The 21519-nt window shown below is 48.7% G+C and overlaps 2 protein-coding genes across 2 annotated transcripts; one reads left to right on the forward strand and one right to left on the reverse strand.

Moving 5' to 3' along the window:
• On the forward strand, nt 1-17204 carry LOC119249704 (zinc finger protein 586-like). The gene is made up of 4 exons (XM_054697366.1): nt 1-58; nt 4816-5008; nt 5239-5331; nt 11004-17204. The coding sequence occupies exons 2-4, from the start codon at nt 4849-4851 to the stop codon at nt 12755-12757; spliced, it is 2007 nt and encodes a 668-aa protein (XP_054553341.1). The 5' UTR covers nt 1-58; nt 4816-4848; the 3' UTR covers nt 12758-17204.
• A 3795-nt stretch (nt 17205-20999) lies between these two features.
• LOC119249712 (immediate early response 3-interacting protein 1-like) lies at nt 21000-21477 on the reverse strand. The gene has a single exon (XM_037517166.2). It carries the CDS (start codon nt 21326-21328, stop codon nt 21080-21082), a length of 249 nt encoding a protein of 82 aa, XP_037373063.1. The 5' UTR covers nt 21329-21477; the 3' UTR covers nt 21000-21079.
• Between the last annotated feature and the right edge of the window lie 42 nt (nt 21478-21519).

Here is a 21519-nt window from a genome sequence, read left to right on the forward strand (position 1 = left end):
CCGCGCTGCTCAGTCGCCGCGGCCGCTGCTCCGCCGCCGTGTGGTCCGTGTCCCGAAGGTGCGGGGGGGCGGGTGAGAGGGAGTGGCCCCGGGGCGCTCAGAAACGGGCGCGAGGGAGCGGGAAGGTGGGTGAGGGACCCGACTGCCTGTGAGGGGGTGAAGGGGGAGCCCGGATGCTCGGGCACGGTGGGGGAGGGGGCGGAAGTGCTTCGGAGTCTTGGATGCGGGGTCCCCAGAGCAGTCCGGGGGGCCAAAGGGGGTCCCGAACAATTGGGGGCGTCGGGCGGGCTGTGAGCGGGAAGCCGGGTGGGTGTTGGGATGCTGGCCCCGAGTGCGGCTCTGAGCCCTGCACCGGGGCGGGTGGGGAGGTGGTTGGAATATTGAGGCCCCAGGGCAGGGCAGGGGAAGGACCACTCTGTGGTCGCTGATGCGTCCTCAGAAGATGGGCGTTACTAGGCCGGAGTCTGCTTTCAGAAGCTTCTAGAGCCAGGTGATGGAGATTGTGAGTCCAATGCTGAGAATCCCAGAAGGCAAGGGAAGCCAGGCGGGCGGGGGCTGTGCAGATGGGGGAGCTGGAGGTCTGTGTCTGCATGAGTCCTGTTCTGCCAGGAACAGTTGGGCGTCTGTGAGAGCGTGTTAATGACTGGTGATATACCAGAAATTGTCGGGAAGTGGGTGTGAAGCTGGTCTTATTGTGTCACTAGTATTTGTGGGTTTTCTTGGGAGTCTCTTCGCAGACCCTTTCTGCCGTGTAAATGCCTCTACTCCAAATGCACTTATCCAGGTTTATTCAGAACCTAGTGCCCTTGACCTTGAGCTCTAGAAAGCTTCTTGGGCTCTGGATAATGGTTAGTGTCTTCCAATAAGTAAATCGTGTATGTCCTTTTTTTTTAAAAAAAAAAAAAAAGATGTATTTATTTATGTATGCAAGAACTGGATTATAGGCCAAAAAAAGGTGTGGAGGTGAGAGGATTCACCAGAGACAGAGTGGGGAGCAGAACAGGCAGACTGACTGAAATCCACTGCTGAGAGGAGCAGCAGGGCAACAGGAGAGGTCTGCTGGGCTATGTGGGTCAGCTCCCTGGCCAGGGATCTAACTCATGCTGCAGTGGCTGCTGATAGCTTGATAGCACTAAGACTTAACCCCTGTGCCACCAGGGAGGCCATTTTTTTTTGTTTTCTTATGGCTAATTTATTTCACTTAGTTTAGTATCTTCAGGATTCTTCCATCTTTTAGCAAGTGGCAGAATTTATTTCCTTCTTAAGACTCAATAATGCCCCATTACATAGTCATAGCACATGCATTCATGAACATGTGGCTGGTGCCTGGGTGGATTCTACCTTTGACTCTAATGAAAAATGGTGCTGTAAATATTTGTGCATAGTGAGATATATCGTAATATACACAGAGGATAGATAAGCTAACAGTTTAAGTTTGGGTTGTATACAAAGAAGTATACTTCTTGGATCACATTGTAACTCTTTGTTTAGTTTTCTCCAGAATCACCACATTGCTACCTTTTCTGGCTGCACCATTTTGTGTTCCCATTAACAGTGCACAGATGTTCAATATCTCTGTATCCTCGCTGACATCTGTCCTACTCTGATTTTTTTTTTTCCCCTAATAGTCATCCTCGCTGTGCTTTTGATTTGCCAGTTTTTGAAATGTGCTCGTGGGCTACTTGTATACCGTCTGTAGGGAGTTCTATTAAAAACCCTTCCAGTTTTTTAAAATAGAACTTATTTTGGGCCTCCTTGGTGGTGCAGGGGTTAAAGTCTCAGCCCTATCAAGCTATTGCCAGCCACTGCGGCATGAGTTAGATCTGCTGCCAGGGAGCTAGGGAGCTAACCCACATGGCGCTGGCACAGCAGACCTCTCCTGTCTCGCCTGCTGCTCCCCTCAGTAGATCTGTCTTTTCTGCTCCCCACTCTGTCTCTGTAAATCCTCTCACCCCCCGCACCTCTGGCCTACACCCCAGTTCTTGTATGCATAAATAAATAAAAATAAATCTTTAAAAAAGTAAATCTAACTTATTTTTATAGCACTGTTAGGTCACGACACAATGGAGCAGAAGTACAGTGATTTCCGGTATAATAGTGCCAGCAAGTGTTGGCAGTGATTTGGTGTTTTTTTTTTTTTAAAGATTTATTTTTTACTTATTTATGCATACAAGAACTGGGGTCTAGGCCAGAAGTGCGGGGGATGAGAGGATTCACCAGAGAGAGTGGGGAACAGAACAGACTGATCTATTGAAATCCACTGCTGAGGGGAGCTGCGGGGGAGACAGGAGAGGTCTGGTGCACCATATGTGGGTCAGCTCCCTTGCTGGGATCAAACTCAAGCTGCAGTGGCTGCAGATAGCTTGATAGCACTGAGACTTAACCCCTGAGCTGCATCAGGGAAGCCCAGTGATTTGGTGTTTTTTGTTTTTTGTTTTTTTTTTTTTTTTGATTTGGTGTTTTTTAGGGGGTTATGGAATCCTAGTTCCCTTTCCCCCATGCTCATCATTTTCTGTAGTGCTTTATCAAAGGCAGTGACTAGTACTGAGATATGCCATTCAGTTATCGTGTTTTATCTAAAATTATAAGTCTTGGGGCCTCCCTGGTGGCACAAGGGGTTAAGTCTCAGCACTATGAAACTATCAGCAGCCACTACGGCAGGACATTGATCCCCAGCTAGGGAGCTGACCCACATGGCGCAGCAGACCTCTCCTGTCTCCCCACTGCTCCCCTCAGCAGTGTGTTTCAGTCAGTACGCCTGTTCTGTCCCCACTCTGTCTCTGGTGAATCCTCTTGTCCCCCCTCCACGTACACCTCTGGCCTGCACCCCAGCTCTTGTATGCATAAATAAATAAAATAAATCTTTAAAAAAAAAGAAATTGTAAGTCCATGAGCTAAACATGATTTGACTTAATGAGTGTCATGTTACTTAATTGGCATTAAGTATGTATGTCACAGTGATCATGAGTTACACTGGCCTAATGATGGCCAATGTAGCCTCTGCACACCTTCCCATCAGTCTCCCAGCCCAGCTGCTGTTGCGGTTGACATTTGCTGTTTTGGTGACTTTGTCAATTCATTTGCAGTTACAAGGCTTTTCAGGGTGTTTCCTTTGTCTTGGAACTGCATGTTGCATAGAATTTACCTTTCTGTAATCTTGTTGAGAGAGAACAGCACAAAATAGACATACAGTTTTCACGTGAGTCTGGCTCTGCAGGTGTGATAGCTCCCATGCTTTTTGGCTCCTTGGTTGTGTTCCCTGACACAATTAGTGCAGCCTTACCTGGGATGGTGCGTCCTTGGGGGTGACAATGTCTCCATCCATGTGCCACTGCCTTCCACACATGATTGACACACATCCACTGATCTGTATCCATGGAGACTTGCCTGGCTTCTCAGTGTTGAGCGACAAGCGGGAAGGTATTTTGTCTTCTCAGTAACTGTGTACGTGGTCATAGGATTTTCTCCACAGAAATATGAATGTGGTGAGCTCTGGTAATGGAGTTGATGAGAGTGCGGGGTCCTGATTTACAGCATAGTCTTGTACAGGATGACTTTTTATTGTTGCGGCTGTTTCTCTATCAGTACATAGGAGCGTCCTTGCTCCTTTTCTCCCTTCAGTCTCGTTTTCTCTTTCAGTCACTTTGTTCACTGTCACGGCTTTCATGGTCACCGATTCTCTGCTCTTCCTACTTTTTCCTTTTCTGCTTAGACTCGTCCCTGATCTCTAGATCTCAAGTCCTGTTGCAGGTGGGGCATCCTCACACAGTAAACTACGAGCCCGCAGACTTAGTGTGTGCAAGATGAGCCGGCCTCTGGCCCTCACGCTCCGGTCCCTTTTCCCAGCTTTCCTTTGCAGCGCCCATATCTGCCTCTGTGGTCAAACACACTGCGTGGGAGTAAAACCTCCCTTTACCCTGCCCACAAATTATTACCTAGGTCTGTTCCTCTTTTTGAAACTTATTTCACCATTACCTCCTGTTGTAACACTATTTCCTCAAAAACAGGTGTTCATCATTTGTTTCTTCTCTGACTCCCCCGAACCCCTTGTCTGTCTCCTGTGGGGATTGACTGTGCAGATCCAGTCAAGTGGTTTCCCTTTTTTATTGGCCCAGAGTTATTTCCATATCATGTTTCAGTAAATGGCTTGTGTTCACTCTGCAGGGAAAACAAGCAGCCTTTTAGGTAATAGGAAGGAATACTGGGTTACATGTGTGCATTAATTTTCAGTTCATTTAAAACCTGGAAGTCATTTAAAGGCTTTTTTATTGCCTGGCTTACGCTACATATGTACCTGCAAAATGACCTAACCGTTCTTGGAATGTCTTGACCTGACTTGTCTCTCCTCACAGCCCAGCAGCCCCTCACCTGGAGAGTTACCTTGTCAGCTGCATTCTCCTGCCAGCTGCTCTTTTTGTCACCTCTTCAGTTCTGCTGTTGCCACATATTTGTAAGAACGTGTGGAGCTGAACGTCTTGGGTCTTCAGTGATATCCCCCTCATAGTAAACGTGCTGGTTTTTTTTTTTTCCTTTTTTTACCTGAGTCTGCAATGACTATATGTTTTTGGCAAATCCTTTTGCACATTATGGCATATATTTGTTTATGTTTCTACACAGGATTGTAAGGTCCTCGCATTAGCACAATTTATTAATCCTTTTATTCTTACAAACAAGGACATCATTTGTCCTTATGAAGAAAACTCTAGTGCTATTTTGCAGTATAATGAGCTAATACAGAGTGTAGGGTATTTCCACTGTGATAATCTAACTCACAGCATAGAATTGATGCATCCTATGTTATTAAAACACGCCTAGAGGATTCAACTACCAGATATCCAGGTTTTCAGAATGAGCTCGCTACCTGAGATGGTGCCATTTGAGGAGATGGTGACCTTTGAGGACGTGGCCGTGAGCTTCACCTGGGAGGAGTGGCAGTTCCTGGACGACACTCAGAGGACCCTCTACAGGGACGTGATGCTGGAGACCTACGGGAGCCTGGCGTCCCTGGGTGAGCCAAACTCCCTTCCATGCCAGGGCGAGCACTGTTTTCTTAACTGGCGAATGTACAGCTGTGTGTGTATAAATGCCGTTTAGGCTTATGACTCCAGGCCAAGGAGAATGTCAGTGGTCACTTCTCTGAGAAATGGTTCAGGTTGGCCCTTCATACACAAAATTTAAGCTTGGCTGTTGTCATTTGTCAAAGACTGTGACTCTTAAGCAGATATTTCTCAACAACAGGGTGTTGCGTGACCAGACCTGAGGTGATGGTCAAGTTAGAGGAAGGAGCAGAGCCGTGGACTGTGGAAGCACCTGCAAACGAGAGCCTCTCAGGTCAGTCACTGCATCCTGGGCAGGGAGCCCGGGAGGTGGGGAAGAGGAACATGAAACAGCTGTTGGCCTTGCTGAGCTGTTTCTTCAGTGACTTTCCCCAGATCCACATCCTAGGTCTGGGTCTGCACAAATAGACAAACTCCTCATTTAATGACCACACAGAGCTGTCACATGTGAGTCCCCTCTCCCCTTATTTTTTAATGGCTTTAAGTTTTCGTAGACTTAATCAAGATCTGATCCTTATTTCATACCTTCAGAACACTGTCTTGGTCTGTCACTGGATTCTGAGGGGCTCAACCCTTCCATGTTCATGGACTGTACAGTCAGGCAATCATTCACAGAGTTGCTTGTTCTTTCAGAATGTTAATTGGAACTTTTAGAAACTGGTGGTATATTTTGGGGAGGGGAGAAATAAAGCAGTAATCAAAGAAACGTCCTTTAAAAAGTCCTCCCTGTTTTTCGTAGTTTATTATCTATTGAGGGAGGCAAATGACAGAAATATAACTGCTAAATAGTAAAATAAGAAGCACAGAGAATGCTGACCTTGGGGGGGGGGAGAGAAAAAGGAGGTGAGTTCTTTGAGACTGTTGACTCGGAGGGCACTGTGGAGGGCACTGTAGGGAGACTGAGTGTTTACATTGTAGATCTGAAGTTTCAGATCAGGTTTCCACTTGGGCATGTAAAGTTCAGCTGCAGGCAGAGTCTGGAGTGTGGGGAGCACGTCACCTTCGCAGATGGGAATTAGGAAGCCAGGGAGTGAGAACCGGTCGGATTAGGGAAGTGGCCTTGAAAGCTGTTAAGAGTAGGAGCAAGCCCCACTCTGTCTCTGGTGAGTCCTCTCACCCCCCGCACGTCTGGCTTACACCCCAGTTCTTGTATGCATAAATAAATAAATTTTAGGAAAAAAATGAGTAGGAGCAAGGAGCATTGTTGCCCACAACATTTAGAACTGGGCGCTGAGGATGCGCCCACACAGAGTTCCGCAAGGAAAGGGGGCGTCTGTGCAGGAGAGGAGAAACTGAGGTTGTGCTTCCAGCCCCAGTGGAGCCAAGAATTTTTTTTTTTTAAATTTATTAGTGAGTGCCATTGTTTTACATCCTTGTAAATATGTATATATACACTTTAGTTTATTTTTGCGTAGAAGATCTCTGGGTGCAGGCCAGAGGTGCAGGGAGTGAGAGGGTTCACCAGAGACAGAGTGGGGAGAACAGGCGGATCTACTGAAATCCACTGCTGAGGGGAACAGTGGGGAGACAGGAGAGGTCTGCTGTGTCATGTGGGTCAGCTCCTTGGCCAGGGATCGAATTCAGGCCATCGCAGTGATAACGCTGAGACTTAACCCCTTAGGCCACCAGGGAGGCCCTCCTTGATAATATTTTGACAGTACAGAATTTCGCCCGTCAGGTGTCAGCTTTCACCATAGCTCTCCCACCACCAAGGCACCCATAGTTCTCCACCATAGTCCATTGTGCTCTCCCTCCCCCTCGTGCTTCCTCCTCTCTCTTTTTTTTAATGCATTTTTTTTTTTTTTTAAAGAGAGGCATGTATTTTTATTTATTTATGTATTTATTTGTTTGTTTGTACATGCACTGGGTACAGTCAGAAGCGCGGGAGGGTGAGAGAATTCACCAGAGCTAGAGCGGGGAGCAGAGCAGGCAGAAGGACCGAAGTACACTGCTGAGGGGAGCAGCGGGCGGCAGGAGAGGTCTGCGCGCCATGTGGGACCTTCCTCCTCTCTCTATCCCTTCCCCTCCCCTCTTGGATGCCTCAGATCTGTAGTCCGCTTTCAAGGGCTGGTTTCAAAGTGTGTCTTTGTTTGGTTTCTCTTTAATCCACTTATAAGCTACACTATCTGGTATTTGTCTTTCTCCTGACTTGTTTTGCTTAGCATAATCCCACCTCCATCCATGTTGCTGCAGATGGCAAGAGTTTATCTTTTATTGCTCCTTGTGTAGTATTTTATTGTATATCTTATATATACCGCACCTTCTTGATCCGCTCATGAGCCAAGGGGTTTGTTATTTTATTATTTATTTATTGAAGGTTATGTTTAAAAGGGCAGGTTCAGGGCCTCCCTGGTGGCACAGGGGTTAAGTCTTAGTGCTGTGAGGCTATCAACAGCCACTGCAGCACAAGTTCAATCCCCGCCCAGGATGCTGACCCATATAGTGCAGCAGACCTCTCCTGTCTCCCTGCTGCTCCCCACTCTGTCTCTGGTGTGTCCTCTCACCCTCCACACCTCTGGCCTACACCCAGTTCTTGTATGCATAAATAAATAAAAGTAAATCTTTAAAAAATAAATAAATAAAAGGGCAGGTTTATTAGCAAAAGTAGTAAAGAAAATGAAGGCACCTGCGTAGGCACAGGGGGGAAGGAGCCAAGGGTTTTAGGTCATGGTCTCAGACACTGTTTTTTTTTTTTTTTTTTTTAATAGAGGCATGTTTTATTTATTTATTTATTTTATTTGTTTGTTTATACATGCACTGGGTACAGTCAGAAGCGCGGGAGGGTGAGAGAATTCACCAGAGCCAGAGCAGGGAGCAGAGCAGGCAGAAGGACTGAAGCACACTGCTGAGGGGAGCAGCGGGCGGCAGGAGAGGTCTGTGCGCCATGTGGGACCCTCCTCCGGTGGCCGGGGAGCAGCTGGGGATCGAACCGGCACCACAGAGGCCGCGGGCAGCTTCGCAACCCAGCGCTCAACCGCTGCGCCACCGGGGAGGCCCTCAGACACTGTTTTTGTTGTTAATCATTTTTAAAAAACATATGAGAAACGTAAATGGGCCTCTAGTTTCAGTGTAACTGTGGAAGACAGCTGAAAGTCTAAACTACAAAATGCAATCTTCAAGTGCAGTCATTTATCAAGTGGGCCACTTATACAATAAGTCAAGTAAAAAATACCAGGAATCTGGGCTTCTCTCATAGTGCAAGGGGTTGAGTCTCAGCACTGGGAACTGTCAGCAGCCACTGTAGCACGAATTCAATCCCCAGCCAGGGAGCTGACCCACATGGCGCAGCAGACCTCTCCTGTCCCCCCGCTGCTCCCCTCACTAGTGGGTTTCAGTAGATCCACTTTTCTGCTCCCCACTCTGTCGCTGGTGAGTCCTTTCACCCCCAACACCTCTCACCTGTACCCCAATTCTTGTATGCATCAATAAATAAGTCTTTTTTTTAATGTTTTACATCTTCGTTTTAATTTTTCTTAGGTTTGTAGATTATTTTTAAAAAAAGATTTATTTATTTTTATACAAGAGCTGGGTACAGGCCAGAGGCGCAGGAGGGTGAAAGGATTCACCAGAGATAGAGCGGGGAGGGAATAGGCAGATGGCTGAAATACGCTGCTGAGGGGAGCAGCGGGCAAGACAGGGGAGGTCTGCTGCGCCATGTGGGAATCTCCCTGGCCAGCCGGGAATCGAACTTGCACTGCAGAGGCTGCGGACAGCTTCACAGCGCTGTGCTTAACCCGCTGTGCTACCGTGGAGGCCCATCATTGTTCATTTTTAAACAATAGTTGCTTCCCACCACCCCCTCAGCTGTAGTCCCCATAGAATTTCCTTCACCAGTGCGCCCATGCACCATCACCTCAGTCCCCTGTGCTCTTCCCTCTTTCCCTTTAATTCCTCTCTCGTCTCTTCCCCTGCAGGATGTCTCCGATTGATAATTGTCTGTTTTTGTTTTGTTGTGTTTTGTATTATTGTTATTTTTTTACACTTGCATCAATTAATCAATTTTTTTAAGATTTAATTATTCATGCATACAAGAACCGGGGTACAGGCCAGAGACGCGGGAGGGTGAGAGGACCCACCAGAGACAGAGTGGGGGACAGAACAGGAAGACTGACTGAAATACACTGCTCAGGGGAGCAACGGGCGAGACAGGAGAGGTCTGCTGCACCATGTGAGCCTCTCCACCGCTGGCCAGGATCGAACCCATGTGGCAGAGGCTGCGGACAACCCCACAATTCTGTGCTCAACCACCTACACCACCGGCGAGGCCCAATAAATAAATCTTAAAAAAAAAATCAGGAATCTGACCTTAGAAGGTGTGGGGAAAGCGGTGCAGCAATGGTAGGCACAGCTTGCATTGCAAGTAGACCCTTCAGGCCAGGAAGCGACGGCTTTGCAGAGTGACCGCCCACTGCTTCCTTTACCTGCTGCGGGTTCAGAAGCCAGTGTGAAGGGTTTTATCAGGAATTGCAGAAAACCCTTTTAGTCTAGGGTGGGAAGAATGTCCTGTGCCTTTGAAAAAACCCACACTAGCCATTGCACATTCCCCAAGAAAAAGGAAAAACTAAATAAATGTACAAGGAAAAGTCCTTCCCAAGCATTCCTATTGACGATGGCCCTCCCCCACATCAAGTTAGTGGCTGGTTGAGAAAAATCTTGCCGTTCTCAAAGCTTCAGTGGACATAAAAGAGAAGAGACAGTAATTGTTAGAAAGGTAGTTGCTTTTTTTTTTTTTTTTAATTTATTTATTTTTACACAAGAACCGGGGTACAGGCCAGATGCACGGGAGGGTGAGAGGATTCACCGGAGACAGAGCAGGGAACAGAACAGGGAGAATGACGAAATACGCTGCTGAGGGGAGCAGCGGGCGAGACAGGAGAGGTCTGCTTCGCCATGTGGGATTCTTACCGGCCGGCCAGGATCGAATCCGCGCTGCAGAGGCTGTGGACAGCTTCACAGTGCGGTGCTCAACCTCCTGTGCCACCACGGAGGCCCAGTTGCTTTTTTTTTTAAAGATTTACTTTTTTATGCATGTAAGAGCTGGGATTTAGACTAGAGGTATGGCGGGGGTGAGAGGGTTCACCAGAGACAGAGCGGGAAGCAGAACAGGTGGGTTGACTGAAATACACTGCTGAGGGGAGCAGCGGGGAAACAGGAGAGGTCTACTGCACCATGTGGGTCACCTCCTTGGCCAGGGATTGAACTCGTGCTGCAGTGACTTTGGATTGCTCCATAGTGCTGAGACTTAACCATTTTCTTTACACCAGGGAGGCCCAGATGTAGTTATTGTTAAATGTAGAGGAAAGGAACTGGCTTTAGAGATGACAGGTGAAAGTTTTAGCTGGTATCTATGAGGATTGGTGTATGTCTTAAGCAATTATTTCTGATGAAATGAAAACAAATAGAAATTAGATTTTTTTGAGGGGGGGGTGGGCGTGTGGTGGCTTTCATTACATTTGATTTGACATTAGAAATCTGTTAGTGGGTCTCCCTGGTGGCTCAATCCATGAAGCTGTCCACAGCCACTGTAGTACGAGTTCGATCCCTGGCTCGGGAGCTACCCTCATGGTGCAGCAGAACTCTCCTGACTCGCCTACTGCTCCCCTCAGTAGTGTATTTCAGTCAGTCTTCCTCTCACCTCCCGCCCACCGCCCCACACTTCTGGCCTGTATCCCCTCTTACGTGCATAAAGAAGTAAATCTTTAAAAAAAGAAAGGCAGAAAGAAAGAAAGGAGGGAGTGAGGGAGGGAAGGAAGCAAGGAGAGAGATATCTGTTAGTGAAATTTCAGCAGTTTTGTGGGAAAAGCGCTTACATGTCTATCCATTTACTCATTTATCCTTAATGTTATGGTACTGTCAGTATAGTAGAATGAAACTTGTGTATATCAGCATTACACAAGAAACGCTTAGGTGGTGTTGGTACATTTTGTTTTTTTTATCCCATTACAGGTATCGAGTGTGGGAGTGACCTTACTGACATTGATCAAGAAAACGATGACCGACATTTGTGGAATGCTTTCAACACTACCAGCGAAGACTCTACTGAAGAGAAACCTGATATGGAAGAAGCACTGAATTTAAGTCCAAACCATATTATGAAAGTGGTTATACAAGATGGACAGGATTCAGGAGTGGTGACTGAGCACTTTGCTATATATAAGAACATATTTCTCCCGGTAGACCCTGAAGAAAATAATGACGGAGAGAGTCCAGAGAGGGAGGAGACAACTGTGGAATCCCATAGGGAGCCTGAGCATCCTAGTTTTCATCAGAAGATGCTAGATTTGCAGCAGCCCGTGGTATTTAGTAGAGAAGACAAAACCTTCTATAAGGACGAGATGGTATTTACCCATGGGAGGGCCCTTATTGGAGAGGCTGCATGCGAATATAATGAGTATGGGGAGGCCTGCGATACGTCAGCTCTCTTTACTCAAGAGATGACTCACATAGATCAGACTCACTATGAATGTAACAATTGGGGGCAAATCTGTTTTGAGGATCCAACACAATTGATTCTTCAGACAGATTCTGAGTATGAGCACCATAAATGGAATCAAAGTGGTGATGATTTTAGCAAGTTATTACATCTCACGGAACATCAGAGAAGTCAGTTGAGGGAGAAAATTGAAGAGAATATATGTGGTAAGACTTGCTTTAACTTCTCTGTTATGGCTGAGCATCAGAACATAGAACCAGGTGAGAAATCTTATGAATGTTGGCAAGCCTGTGGGAATTCAACCCTCAGCAACCAGAGAATTCTCAAGCAAGCAAAGCGCTATGAGTGTAAAGATTGTGAAAAAGTTTACAAGTGGAAGTCAACCCTCACTAGACATCAGAGAACTCACACAGGAGAGAGGCCCTACGAATGTAAAGAGTGTCACAAATCTTACTACCTTAGGGCAGACCTCAATGTACACCAGAGAAGTCACAATAAAGAAAAACCCTATCAATGTAATGAATGTGGGAAAAAATTCACATATAAATCATATCTGAAGATACATCAGAAATCTCACACAGAAGAGAAACCCTATGAATGTGAAGAATGTGGGAAAATTTTCTACCGGAAGTCAGGACTCATTAATCATCAAAGAATTCACACAGGAGAGAAACGCTATGAATGTAAAGATTGTAAAAAAATGTTCTACTGGAAATCACAACTCGATATGCATCAGAGCTTGCACACAGTACAAAAACCCTATGAATGTAAAGAATGTAACAAATCATTCTGCCTGAAGTCATCATACACTCTACATCAGAGAATTCACACAGGACTCAGGCCCTATGAATGCCAAGAATGTAGTAGAACTTTCTGCTACAAATCAAATCTCACTGTTCATCAGAGGGCTCACACAGGAGAGAGACCCTATGAGTGTAGAGAATGTAGCAAAACTTTCTATCAGATGTCCCAGCTCAGTAGACATCAGGCAATTCACACAGGAGAGAAACGCTATGAATGTGAAGAATGTGGGAAAACTTTTTACTGGATGTTTGAATTGAATTACCATAAGAGAATTCACACAGGAGAGAAGCCCTATGAATGTGAAGAATGTAGGAAAACTTTCTACCATAGGTCAGACCTTACTGTACATCACAGAATTCATACAGGAGAGAGACCCTTTGAATGTAAAGAGTGTGGAAACACCTTTTGCCAGAAGTCACACCTTACTAGACATAATAGAATTCACAAACGACTTAAACCCTAGGAATGTAAAGATGTAGAAAATCTGTCGACCAGAAATCTCACCTCACTAAACATTGAGACCTCACTCAGGGTTTGATCCTGTGTGAGAGACAGCATATTCACAACATATTATTTGTTGATACGACATGGAATTCTATGTTGGGTTTCTATAACTTAACTGTGGCTATAAAAACAAACAGTACTTTCCAAGCCAGGTCACAAAGAAAACTCCATTCTCATATTTTTCATACCTCGTTTTCCTGAATGACACTCCTGGTTTTCCTAGGAATCCATGGGATGAACATGCAGTGTTTTCAGAAAGGAGGGATTGATTGGGAAGAGCAGCCTCTTCCGCACTTGACCCAGCAGTCTCCATGGGTGCTTTCCTGGGTGAAACTATATTTTCTCCTTGGGCCCTTCCATGTGTGATGTCCTTAACCATCACGTTTCAGGCAGTTTTTGAATGGGACATTCTGCGAACAGTTACCTACACTTGTGTGTAAAATTCCTGGAGCAAAGAACTTCTGTCATGTTTTATCGCGTGTATTGATGGAAACTCAAAAAGAGGCGAAAAGATAGTTGACATAGTGTATCAAGTTTCAGCTGGAGTGTTTGGGTTATTGAGTGGCCTGAGCGGACTGTTCTAGAGAAGCGCTGAAGATGCCCTATGTGTTTTCTTATGAGAGGCCAAATGAGCAACTCAAGTACAACTGTAATTCCCTACGGACTGGCCTGTAAGTTTCCAGTTTATGTGGCATTAGCCAAGGGAGCAGGTCTGAAAATTCCAGGTTTGTAACATCTTGGTGGAGTTTTCAAGGAAATAGTGTATGTTTTGAGAATAATATATTTCTAGGCTGAGGTGGTAGGTTTCACTGTTCACGTGAGTGCGAACTAATAGTATAGTAAAGTCCATGGAAAGTTCCAGTCTTTATGTGTAGCTGGTAAATGGCAGTTGTGTCACAGAGGTAACTCCTGGTAGGAGCTCCTCAGGAAACGCTTGGAGGGGAAGTAGGGGAGACGACACACTGTGTTATCTTTCCCCAGGGATTTGAGGACTTGTCTCATAAGAGGTCGCAGTCTTCCTCAGAATTCAGTCTCCATTGATCCTTGGATCGGCACCGACAGCTGTGAGTCCTACCCGATCTCTAGGCCTGGGAGTGCGACCGTGTCCGGCTTAGAGCAAGCTGGAGGTGAGGGTCACGCACCAGGTGAATGGGGCCCAGGAAACTGCCAGCATTCCTCAGAGTCACGGAGGGAAGCGGCCCTTGCCTGGGGCTGCCAGCAGCTTAGCATCACCCACGGCGTCCCCGGGAGGGATAGAGGGTCCAGTACAAGGTGGCTTGGGTACAGGGATCGTCATCCAGTTGTGAGACCAGGGTGTCATTGCTGTGTGGACACCCGCTCACGTGTGTGAGCCCTGCTGTGGAGGCTCCATGGCCTCCCGAGGAGGCAGAGCCTCTGTGCCTTGGAGGCTGTGCTGGGCCTGGGAGCTGGATTGGCGGGTGATGTGTGCGTGGGGGAGGGTTGTGCGGGTGCGCAGCTCACAAGGCTGTGGTTCTGTCCTCAGACCAAGGTGCCCCTTTCAGTGACTGAGAGGCTCGGTGCTGCGAGGTCGACGTTTCGGTCTCTGATTGTGCCCACGTGGGTGGTAAGTGAGGTGGTGTTGTAAATAGATAGAAATGCCGTTGCCTGGTTCAGGTGTCCATTGATAGGTTCCATGGAAAGTATCTGGCCAAAGTGGGGGCTCCAACAGGACCCCGGGCCCAGGGCCTCCTATTTTTTTTTAACTTGTAGGGCCGCTTTCCTCCGTTGTCACTTTGGATGGTGACAGGTAAGCCTGCATCCACTTTAGGGTTTATATTCGTAGAAATCATGTGGACCTCGGCATCCGCCTGTTGGTTCCAACCGTTGGCTACTTGGAGGGTGGGGCTCTGGCTTGGGAACCCATGCGAGCACCCAGGCCAGGAGCGGCAGCCCAGGGTAGATGGAGAGGTACCACCTGCACCCCCTGCCTTTGGTTCGGCCTTGGCTTCCCTGTGGTGTGTGCTACTGAGGAGGTGTCTCATCCTTGGGGTGTGTGTTGGTTATATTACCTGCATGGCTGAGTAAGCCCCTGGGCAGCTCTTACTTGAGCCTCCCCTTCCTGCTCCCGGCTGAAGAGCTAGAGGACCCCAAGGTCTGCCGGAAAAGATGCCCCAGCATGAGCCTGGCAAGAGTTGGGTGTGGGCAGAGGTGAGAGGGCAGCTCCCGTGGGGTCTCCTGTTATTGATGGAGCTTTGTGATTTCTGGCAACTTGGGAAAGCCCCAGGGGGAGGCAAGCTAATCTCACCAGGTCTGAAAAGGCTTCTCGGCTCTGGCGAGAGCAGGCTTGTGCAGGGAGGGGACAGCTGAGACAGCGTCACTACAAGTACTTTGTTTTCTTCTCAAGTATCTTTCAGCTATGGTTTCAGGATCACATATCAGGCACCCCCTTGCACCCTCAGGGGCTGGGTTTGTCCTTGGTCACAGCCCCAAGGGTTGGGCTCCCCTCATGCTCCCACACTCCCCATGAGCACCACAGACTTTGAGTTGATAAAGCGTGGCCGTGAGGATGCGGAGGACACCAGTGGACAGGGAGGGATATCAGGGCTGTTAAACCTCAGGAAGGGTGTTAAACTGCAGGTAACAGGTGGGAGTGACGCCTCTGTCAGTCGGATGACTCGGGAAGGTCTCAGAAGGGAATATTTGAGCTGAGTGAGGGTGTGAGGTGACAGCAGTCTGTTATCTGGGGGAATAGCCTGTCATGGGTGTCCTGAGGGTGTTTGGGGAACACTCACCCTCAGATTGGGGGAGGGAGGCAGATAGGACCTGAGGTCAGAAAAGGGGCAGTTCCTTGGCCTCAGAACGATGTCCAGTGTCATGAATACTGGTCACGGAGTCAGGGCATGGTCGGGGGAGCCCTGCACCATCACACGAGCCCAGTTCCCTCTGCAGGACTCCCCATCGCCCTCAGACATTTCACACGTGTCTTCAAACCTAGAAGGTCCCTGGCATGACAAAGCAGGGAGGGGTGTCAGAGCCCAGCCCTCTTGGGGACACCCCTGCAGCAGCCTAGTAAGTAGACGTGGGACTGTGGGGCTGCGTTCAGGGGACCAGGGCTGGGCTCCAGGCTGTGCCTCTGCCGCGCTCGGTACCCCTGTGTGTTGCTTCTCCTCTTCCTGTCCCATGTCTAGCCTCATCTCCCCCGCCACCTCACAGCTTGTAGGGCTCCCCATCTCCTCTCACCATACTCTTGACGTAAACACACACACACAAGCTGTTCCCAGCACACCGAGCCCCTTGTGGTGTTTCTGGTGACAAGCATGCATTTCCACACCTGTCAGCGTCACGTGGTGCTCAGCCTACAGGTCTGGTTTCCAGGCAGCACCTCACTGACCTCCCTTCCGAACACCCTCTGCAAGACTCACTTGAGATGCATTTATTCAAGCAGTAAATTCATGTACCGTTGGGTTGTTTATTTTTTTAACCTTATTTGTCACTCTTTCCCCTTAAATTTCTTATTAAATATGAAAGTTCGCGGGCCTCCCTGGTGGCCTAGGGGTTGAGTCTCAGTGCTATCCCCACTGTGGCCTGAGTTCGATCCCCAGCCAGGGAGCTAACCCACATAATGGTGCAGCAGACCTCTCCTTTCTTGTCTGCTGCTCCCCTTAGCAGTGTATTTCAGTAGATAACGCTTGTTCTGCTCCCCACTCTGTCTCTGGTGAATCCTCTCATCCCTCGCACCTCTGGCCTGCATCCCAGTTCTTCTATGCATAAATAAATAAATCTTTAAATATAAATAAATATGAAAGTTCGCAATAACATTTGTCCTTAGGATTTCTCTTTATTCTGAGTTTTGTTTTTTAAATAATGTGTTAATATGACCCACCTTTTAGCAACTAGTGACTTGGCCATGATAAAATGACTGCGCTGAAATTTAAAGAATGTTAGTTATTCATGGATGAAGAAGTATGTTCAGGTATGATATACTGAAATTAGAACTGTAAGAAAATTAAATGGTTTATAGTACTTGTATTTTGCGTCGTGTTCGTGATGAGTGATGATTCACTTTTCCCCTTTTACAGCCTGAACAAAGGGTGAGTTCACAAATAAAATGAAGTCACGAAATAAGTAAATAGATGAGAAAAGACCTCGAAGCGCAGGCATTTGTGCAAGGGGTTTGGCATGATGGGAGGGTGCTGATCATTTCCCTGGGAATCGGGTGAACCTAAGAGCATTCCACACTCTGGCCTTTTAAGAATTAGAAACGGAAGTTTAACTGTCATAGCAACTAACACCTCAGTAACTAAGAGAAGGTCCTAGAAGAGTCCCAGGACCCTGGTGCCATGGCACCCCTCAGCCCAGTGCTTCATGCAGGCAGTATCCATGTTAGTCCACTGGGCCCAGCCCCCATCCCCCACCCTTGTCCACCGCTGCTCTGGCCTCTAGTAGCCTGGACGTCCGTCCATGCGAGGGCGTGCTCAGCATCACTGCGCGGGGGGCGGGGGCGTGCCGGTGCGCAAGCACCAGTGAGAATCAAGCCTTCCTACGCCCTCCCCAAGCAGCAGGGGAGAGGGCGAGCGAGGGTGGACTCCAACTGGCCCGATTCCACCTTCCTTCAGAGGCAGAAGCCCGGGCGAGGGCGGCGCCCCGCACGAACTCTCCAGGGGCGTCGCGGAGTCACGCTGTGAGCTGCTCTCCCCGCCCAGGGCAGCGGGAGCGGGAGGGAAGGGGCCTGACACGCTCGCTTCTCGGCACAAAAACAACCTCCCCTCCTTCTCCGCCAGCTTCGTTTAATCCCTCATCTAATTCCCAGCGGGCCCGCCCTCCGGCCCCCCGTGTCCCGCCACCACGTTGATGCTCCTGACGAGGCGGCCCGTCGGAAAGAGCGCCGCGCTCTCCACTGGCTGGGGGCGGCTGCCGCAAAGGCTCCTGGGAAACGTAGTCCCCCGGGTGAGCGGCCGTTCCCGCGGGGAGTTCCGGGTAGAGGGTCTGTGTTCCTACTGCGCAGGTGCGGCCCTGCTCCCCCGCCCACTTCCGCCCTCGCCCGGGGCTGCCTCGCCTCGGTCTCCGCACGTGGTCGTGGTCGGTGACTCTGAGGTGAGTGGGGAGCGGTGGGAGGGCGCGACCCCGGGGCGCCCGGAAACTGGAGGAGCGGGAGGGGAAGGGGGTTCGTGTCTTCGCGTGGCTTCACATCCCTTAATGGAGTACCATCGCATTGACTGGTTGTACCCCAGGACGTCCAGGACACCAGGTGAGGCACCTGAGTGCAGGTGTGGAGGTGAAGGGAGAGCCTGGGTCACGTGACGTAAAGAGCTGTGAAATCGGCGGAGGGGGGAGAGTGGGAGGGGACCCGTGATTATAGGTGGGAGGACGAAGCAGAGGAAGGATCCTGGTCCTTGGGGTCCCCAGGCCTGATGGGAGTAGAGACGTGCTTGGCTGTTGGGGTGCTGAGCCTGAGCGCAGGTGTGAGCCCGGCGCCTCGAGGGCCCAGAGCCGTGATTGGAATGTTGGGCCACAGGTCCGGACAGCCCCATTGCTTCCTCCAAAGATGGCAGTGCCAGAGCCGAGAGTGTGTACCTGTCGCGAGCTGGGAAGCGGACCACCTGGGCGGGCTTCCTCCGGGTCGGTGCCGCTAAGAAAGCTCCAACCATAAACGGTGCCTTTCAATCTGCTTTATTCACGCGTGTCGCACACAGACACCATGCCTAGCACTACCCTGTCGCTGTGTCCCTCGAGCGATCGCTTACCGCAAGGTGACTTTTAGTTGCCAGGGAAGAGTCGTCCGTGATTCGGCAGTTTGCGTTCAGTCTCTTGAACTCGGCTGCTCGAATTCGGTCTCGGCTTTGCAGGGACGCCCTGCGGCCGCAGCCCATGAACAATGTTCCAGGTCTTCTCCGGTGGATCTCGAAGGGGCAAGGCGGCTCTCAGTATAACGGGCTGACCTTGAGCTCACCTCGAAGCTGAAGTACTTTGCGATCGCTCAGTTTATATACTTTATAAACTAGGTAACATCATTTATTTTTCTCAACATATTTTCCATAACATATTTACACCCAATATATGTACATAAATATTTGCATCTTACTTTCACCAAAATATTTTCTTCACTGCAAATTATCAAAACAAAAAATACTGGGCTTCCTTGCCCCTCCCAGGCCTGGTTTCCTGGCCTGGGAGTCCCACTTTATTTCTGTTCTTTTTCTCCTCAATAAACTTTTCTTTCTCTAAACAAAAAAAAAAAAAAAAAAAATACTTACTTTCTCTCATCCTCGGACAGCTGGTGTCCGATAAGAATATATGTTTCTACCAGCGTCTGCTGTGCGCCCTCTGCGTCTGCGAAAAGCTGGTATCTGATAGGGATGCAAGTGACGTTTACAGTTTACGTGCTCCCTACATGTAGGGAGCTTCCAGAGCAGCTTGCTGGAGTCCAAGATTGATGGGCCAAGGAGCCCAGGAAGCCAGGCGGACGTGGCCGGTCTGCCTGTGAGTTCCTGCTCCCCAGGAAACATCCTGGTGAGGTGTTGTACCGGAACTTCACTCGGGCATCTTTGATGAGCGCTTTAATCACCAGCAAGAAGCCCGATTCCAGCCGAAATAGTTGGCAACTGTGTGTGGATTAGTCACATGTGGCAGTTGTTTTTGTGGGGATGTTTGGAGTCTCTTCACAGATGAGACTCCTAGATTTGCAACGTTTACAATGGACCGAGATTCTAGAGACTTTGACTCCTGGGTTGTTTCTTTGGCTGTGGGTGAGAGTCATTGAATTACCACATGGCCCATTTCTAGCAGTATATGTGTTACAGTTTGGCAATCAACAATGACTCTTCTTTTCCTCCCAGATTCCACACTTTACATTGTGAATCGCTGCTGGTATTGTGCTTTCCTTGGAATTGGAATAATTTATGATACATAACCCGATGGCCCCACGGAGTAGGTTCACTGCCCTAAAAGATCTGTGTTCTCTTCGTCTTCATTAGGGCATGGCCGCTGGCAACCGCTGGTATTTTACTGTGTCCATAGTTGTGCCTTTTATGGAGTGTTTTATATTTAGGATCATGGATCATGTAGTCTTTTTAGATTGACGTGTTTCACTTATTCAAGATAGCTTCATATCACTTAATGGGTTAAAAAGTCCTTTCTTTTGACCACTGAGTACCATCGCATTGACTGGTTGTACCCCAGGACATCCATCAAGTACTGAAGGACATTTGATTCTTGCAAGCTTGGGCAAGTGATGAGCAAAACCGCTCTCAGCATCTGTGTGTTGATTTTCACAGACATCAGTTTCATTTAAGATTTATTTATTTATCATAGAAGAAGTGGGGTGTAGGCCATAGGTGCAGGGGTGAGAGGACTCACCAGAGACAGAGTGGGGAGCAGAACAGGCAGATCTACTGAGATACACTGCTGAGGGGAGCAGCGAGGAGACAGGAGAGGTCTGCTGCGCCATGTGGATCAGCTCCCTGGCCAGAATCGAACACAGGCCGCAATGGCTGGTTATAGCTTGATAGCACTGAAACTTCACCCCTGCGCCACCAGGGAACTGAGTGATTTCAATGGCTCGCCCAGGAAGCAGGTGTGGCAGGTGAGCAGGAGGAGGACTGTGCATTTTGGGCAGAGCTCTGGGTCCTTGTGCTGGCCTGTGGAATCCTCCTGATTCCTCAGAATCATCCTGGGGGCTGATGGTGAGACATCTCCCAACTTAACCCAGCAGGGGCCTTTGTGCATAGACTGGGGAGAGGAAGGGCTTCCTAAAGCTCTTTGCTGCCTCAACTGAGCCAGCTTCTCCAGCCTGGTCCCTGCTATTTCTCCACCTAATTTCACCTCATCCCTTTCCCTGGTGAAGGGCTTCACCTCACCTCAGCTGCTTCTTACGTGTTGTTTTGTTTTTTTTGTTTTTTTAGGGACTCTTGTTTTATTGTCAGTTTTACATTTTTTTCAAATACAAGGATGACCAGTTAAGATGTGTATGTTCTGGGTCTCCCCGGTGGCACAGGGGATTGAGCGCAACGCTGTGAAGCTGTCCATAGCCTTTGCAGCACCAGTTGGATTCCAGGCTGGCCAGGAACATTCCCACATGGCGTGGCAGACCTTTCCTGTCGTGCCCGCTGCTCTCCTCAGCAGTGTACTTTGGTCAGTCTGCTCCCTGCTCTGTCTCTGGTGAATCCTCTCACCCTCCTGCACCTCCGGCCTGTACCCTAGCACTTGTATAACGATAAAGAAATCTTAAAAAAAAAAAAAAATGTGTACATTCCAATCATGATGGAAGTAGTAACTTCTGTTGGCATCTCTTCTCCTGAGTCTCCCTTTCTCCTACTGATCTTCACCCAAATAATAAAAGTAATAAAATTACAACTGAGTTTACTATGATCAATGGCACTCTCATCACAGTTCTTACAGATTGAATAAGGTTCATTAGCTGAGGCTTAATTCCTGTCTCCTCTCTGAATCTGCCAATTCCCTGGTCTCTTCCCCAGCCACTGTTTTTAAGGAAGCCTTCTTCGTGGAGCACGGCAGTGGCATTGACACAGAGCAGGGCCGCCTGCAGCAACGAGTACAGGGTAAAGGCCATAGTTACTGGAGCCGCTCCAAAGCCCAACAGATCGCGCTCCTGCCACCACAGGGGACGTGGCGCCGCCACCACTGGCCTTGTTAGCTCTTTGACCCGTGAGCCCAGGCAGATTCTTGCTTGCACCCCTGCAGAATGCTTCCTGCAAAGGGGCCAGGTCCTTTTCTCTGAGGTCTCCCCAAGGGGGTCCGGGT

Source organism: Talpa occidentalis, unplaced genomic scaffold (assembly GCF_014898055.3).
Source record: "Talpa occidentalis isolate TD23 unplaced genomic scaffold, MPIMG_talOcc4v2.1 talOcc4.17, whole genome shotgun sequence".
NCBI classification, from domain to species: Eukaryota; Metazoa; Chordata; class Mammalia; order Eulipotyphla; family Talpidae; genus Talpa; species Talpa occidentalis.

What these genes read in the sequence shown, in the direction of transcription:
- LOC119249704 (XM_054697366.1), top strand. Translation starts at nt 4,849, where the DNA reads ATGAGCTCGCTACCTGAGATGGTGCCATTTGAGGAGATGGTGACCTTT. An exon ending in CGGGAGCCTGGCGTCCCTGG is followed by an intron (nt 5,009 to 5,238) that starts GTGAGCCAAACT and finishes TCTCAACAACAG; the next exon opens with GGTGTTGCGTGACCAGACCT. An exon ending in TGCAAACGAGAGCCTCTCAG is followed by an intron (nt 5,332 to 11,003) that starts GTCAGTCACTGC and finishes ATCCCATTACAG; the next exon opens with GTATCGAGTGTGGGAGTGAC.
- LOC119249712 (XM_037517166.2), bottom strand. Translation starts at nt 21,328, where the DNA reads ATGGCCTTTACCCTGTACTCGTTGCTGCAGGCGGCCCTGCTCTGTGTC.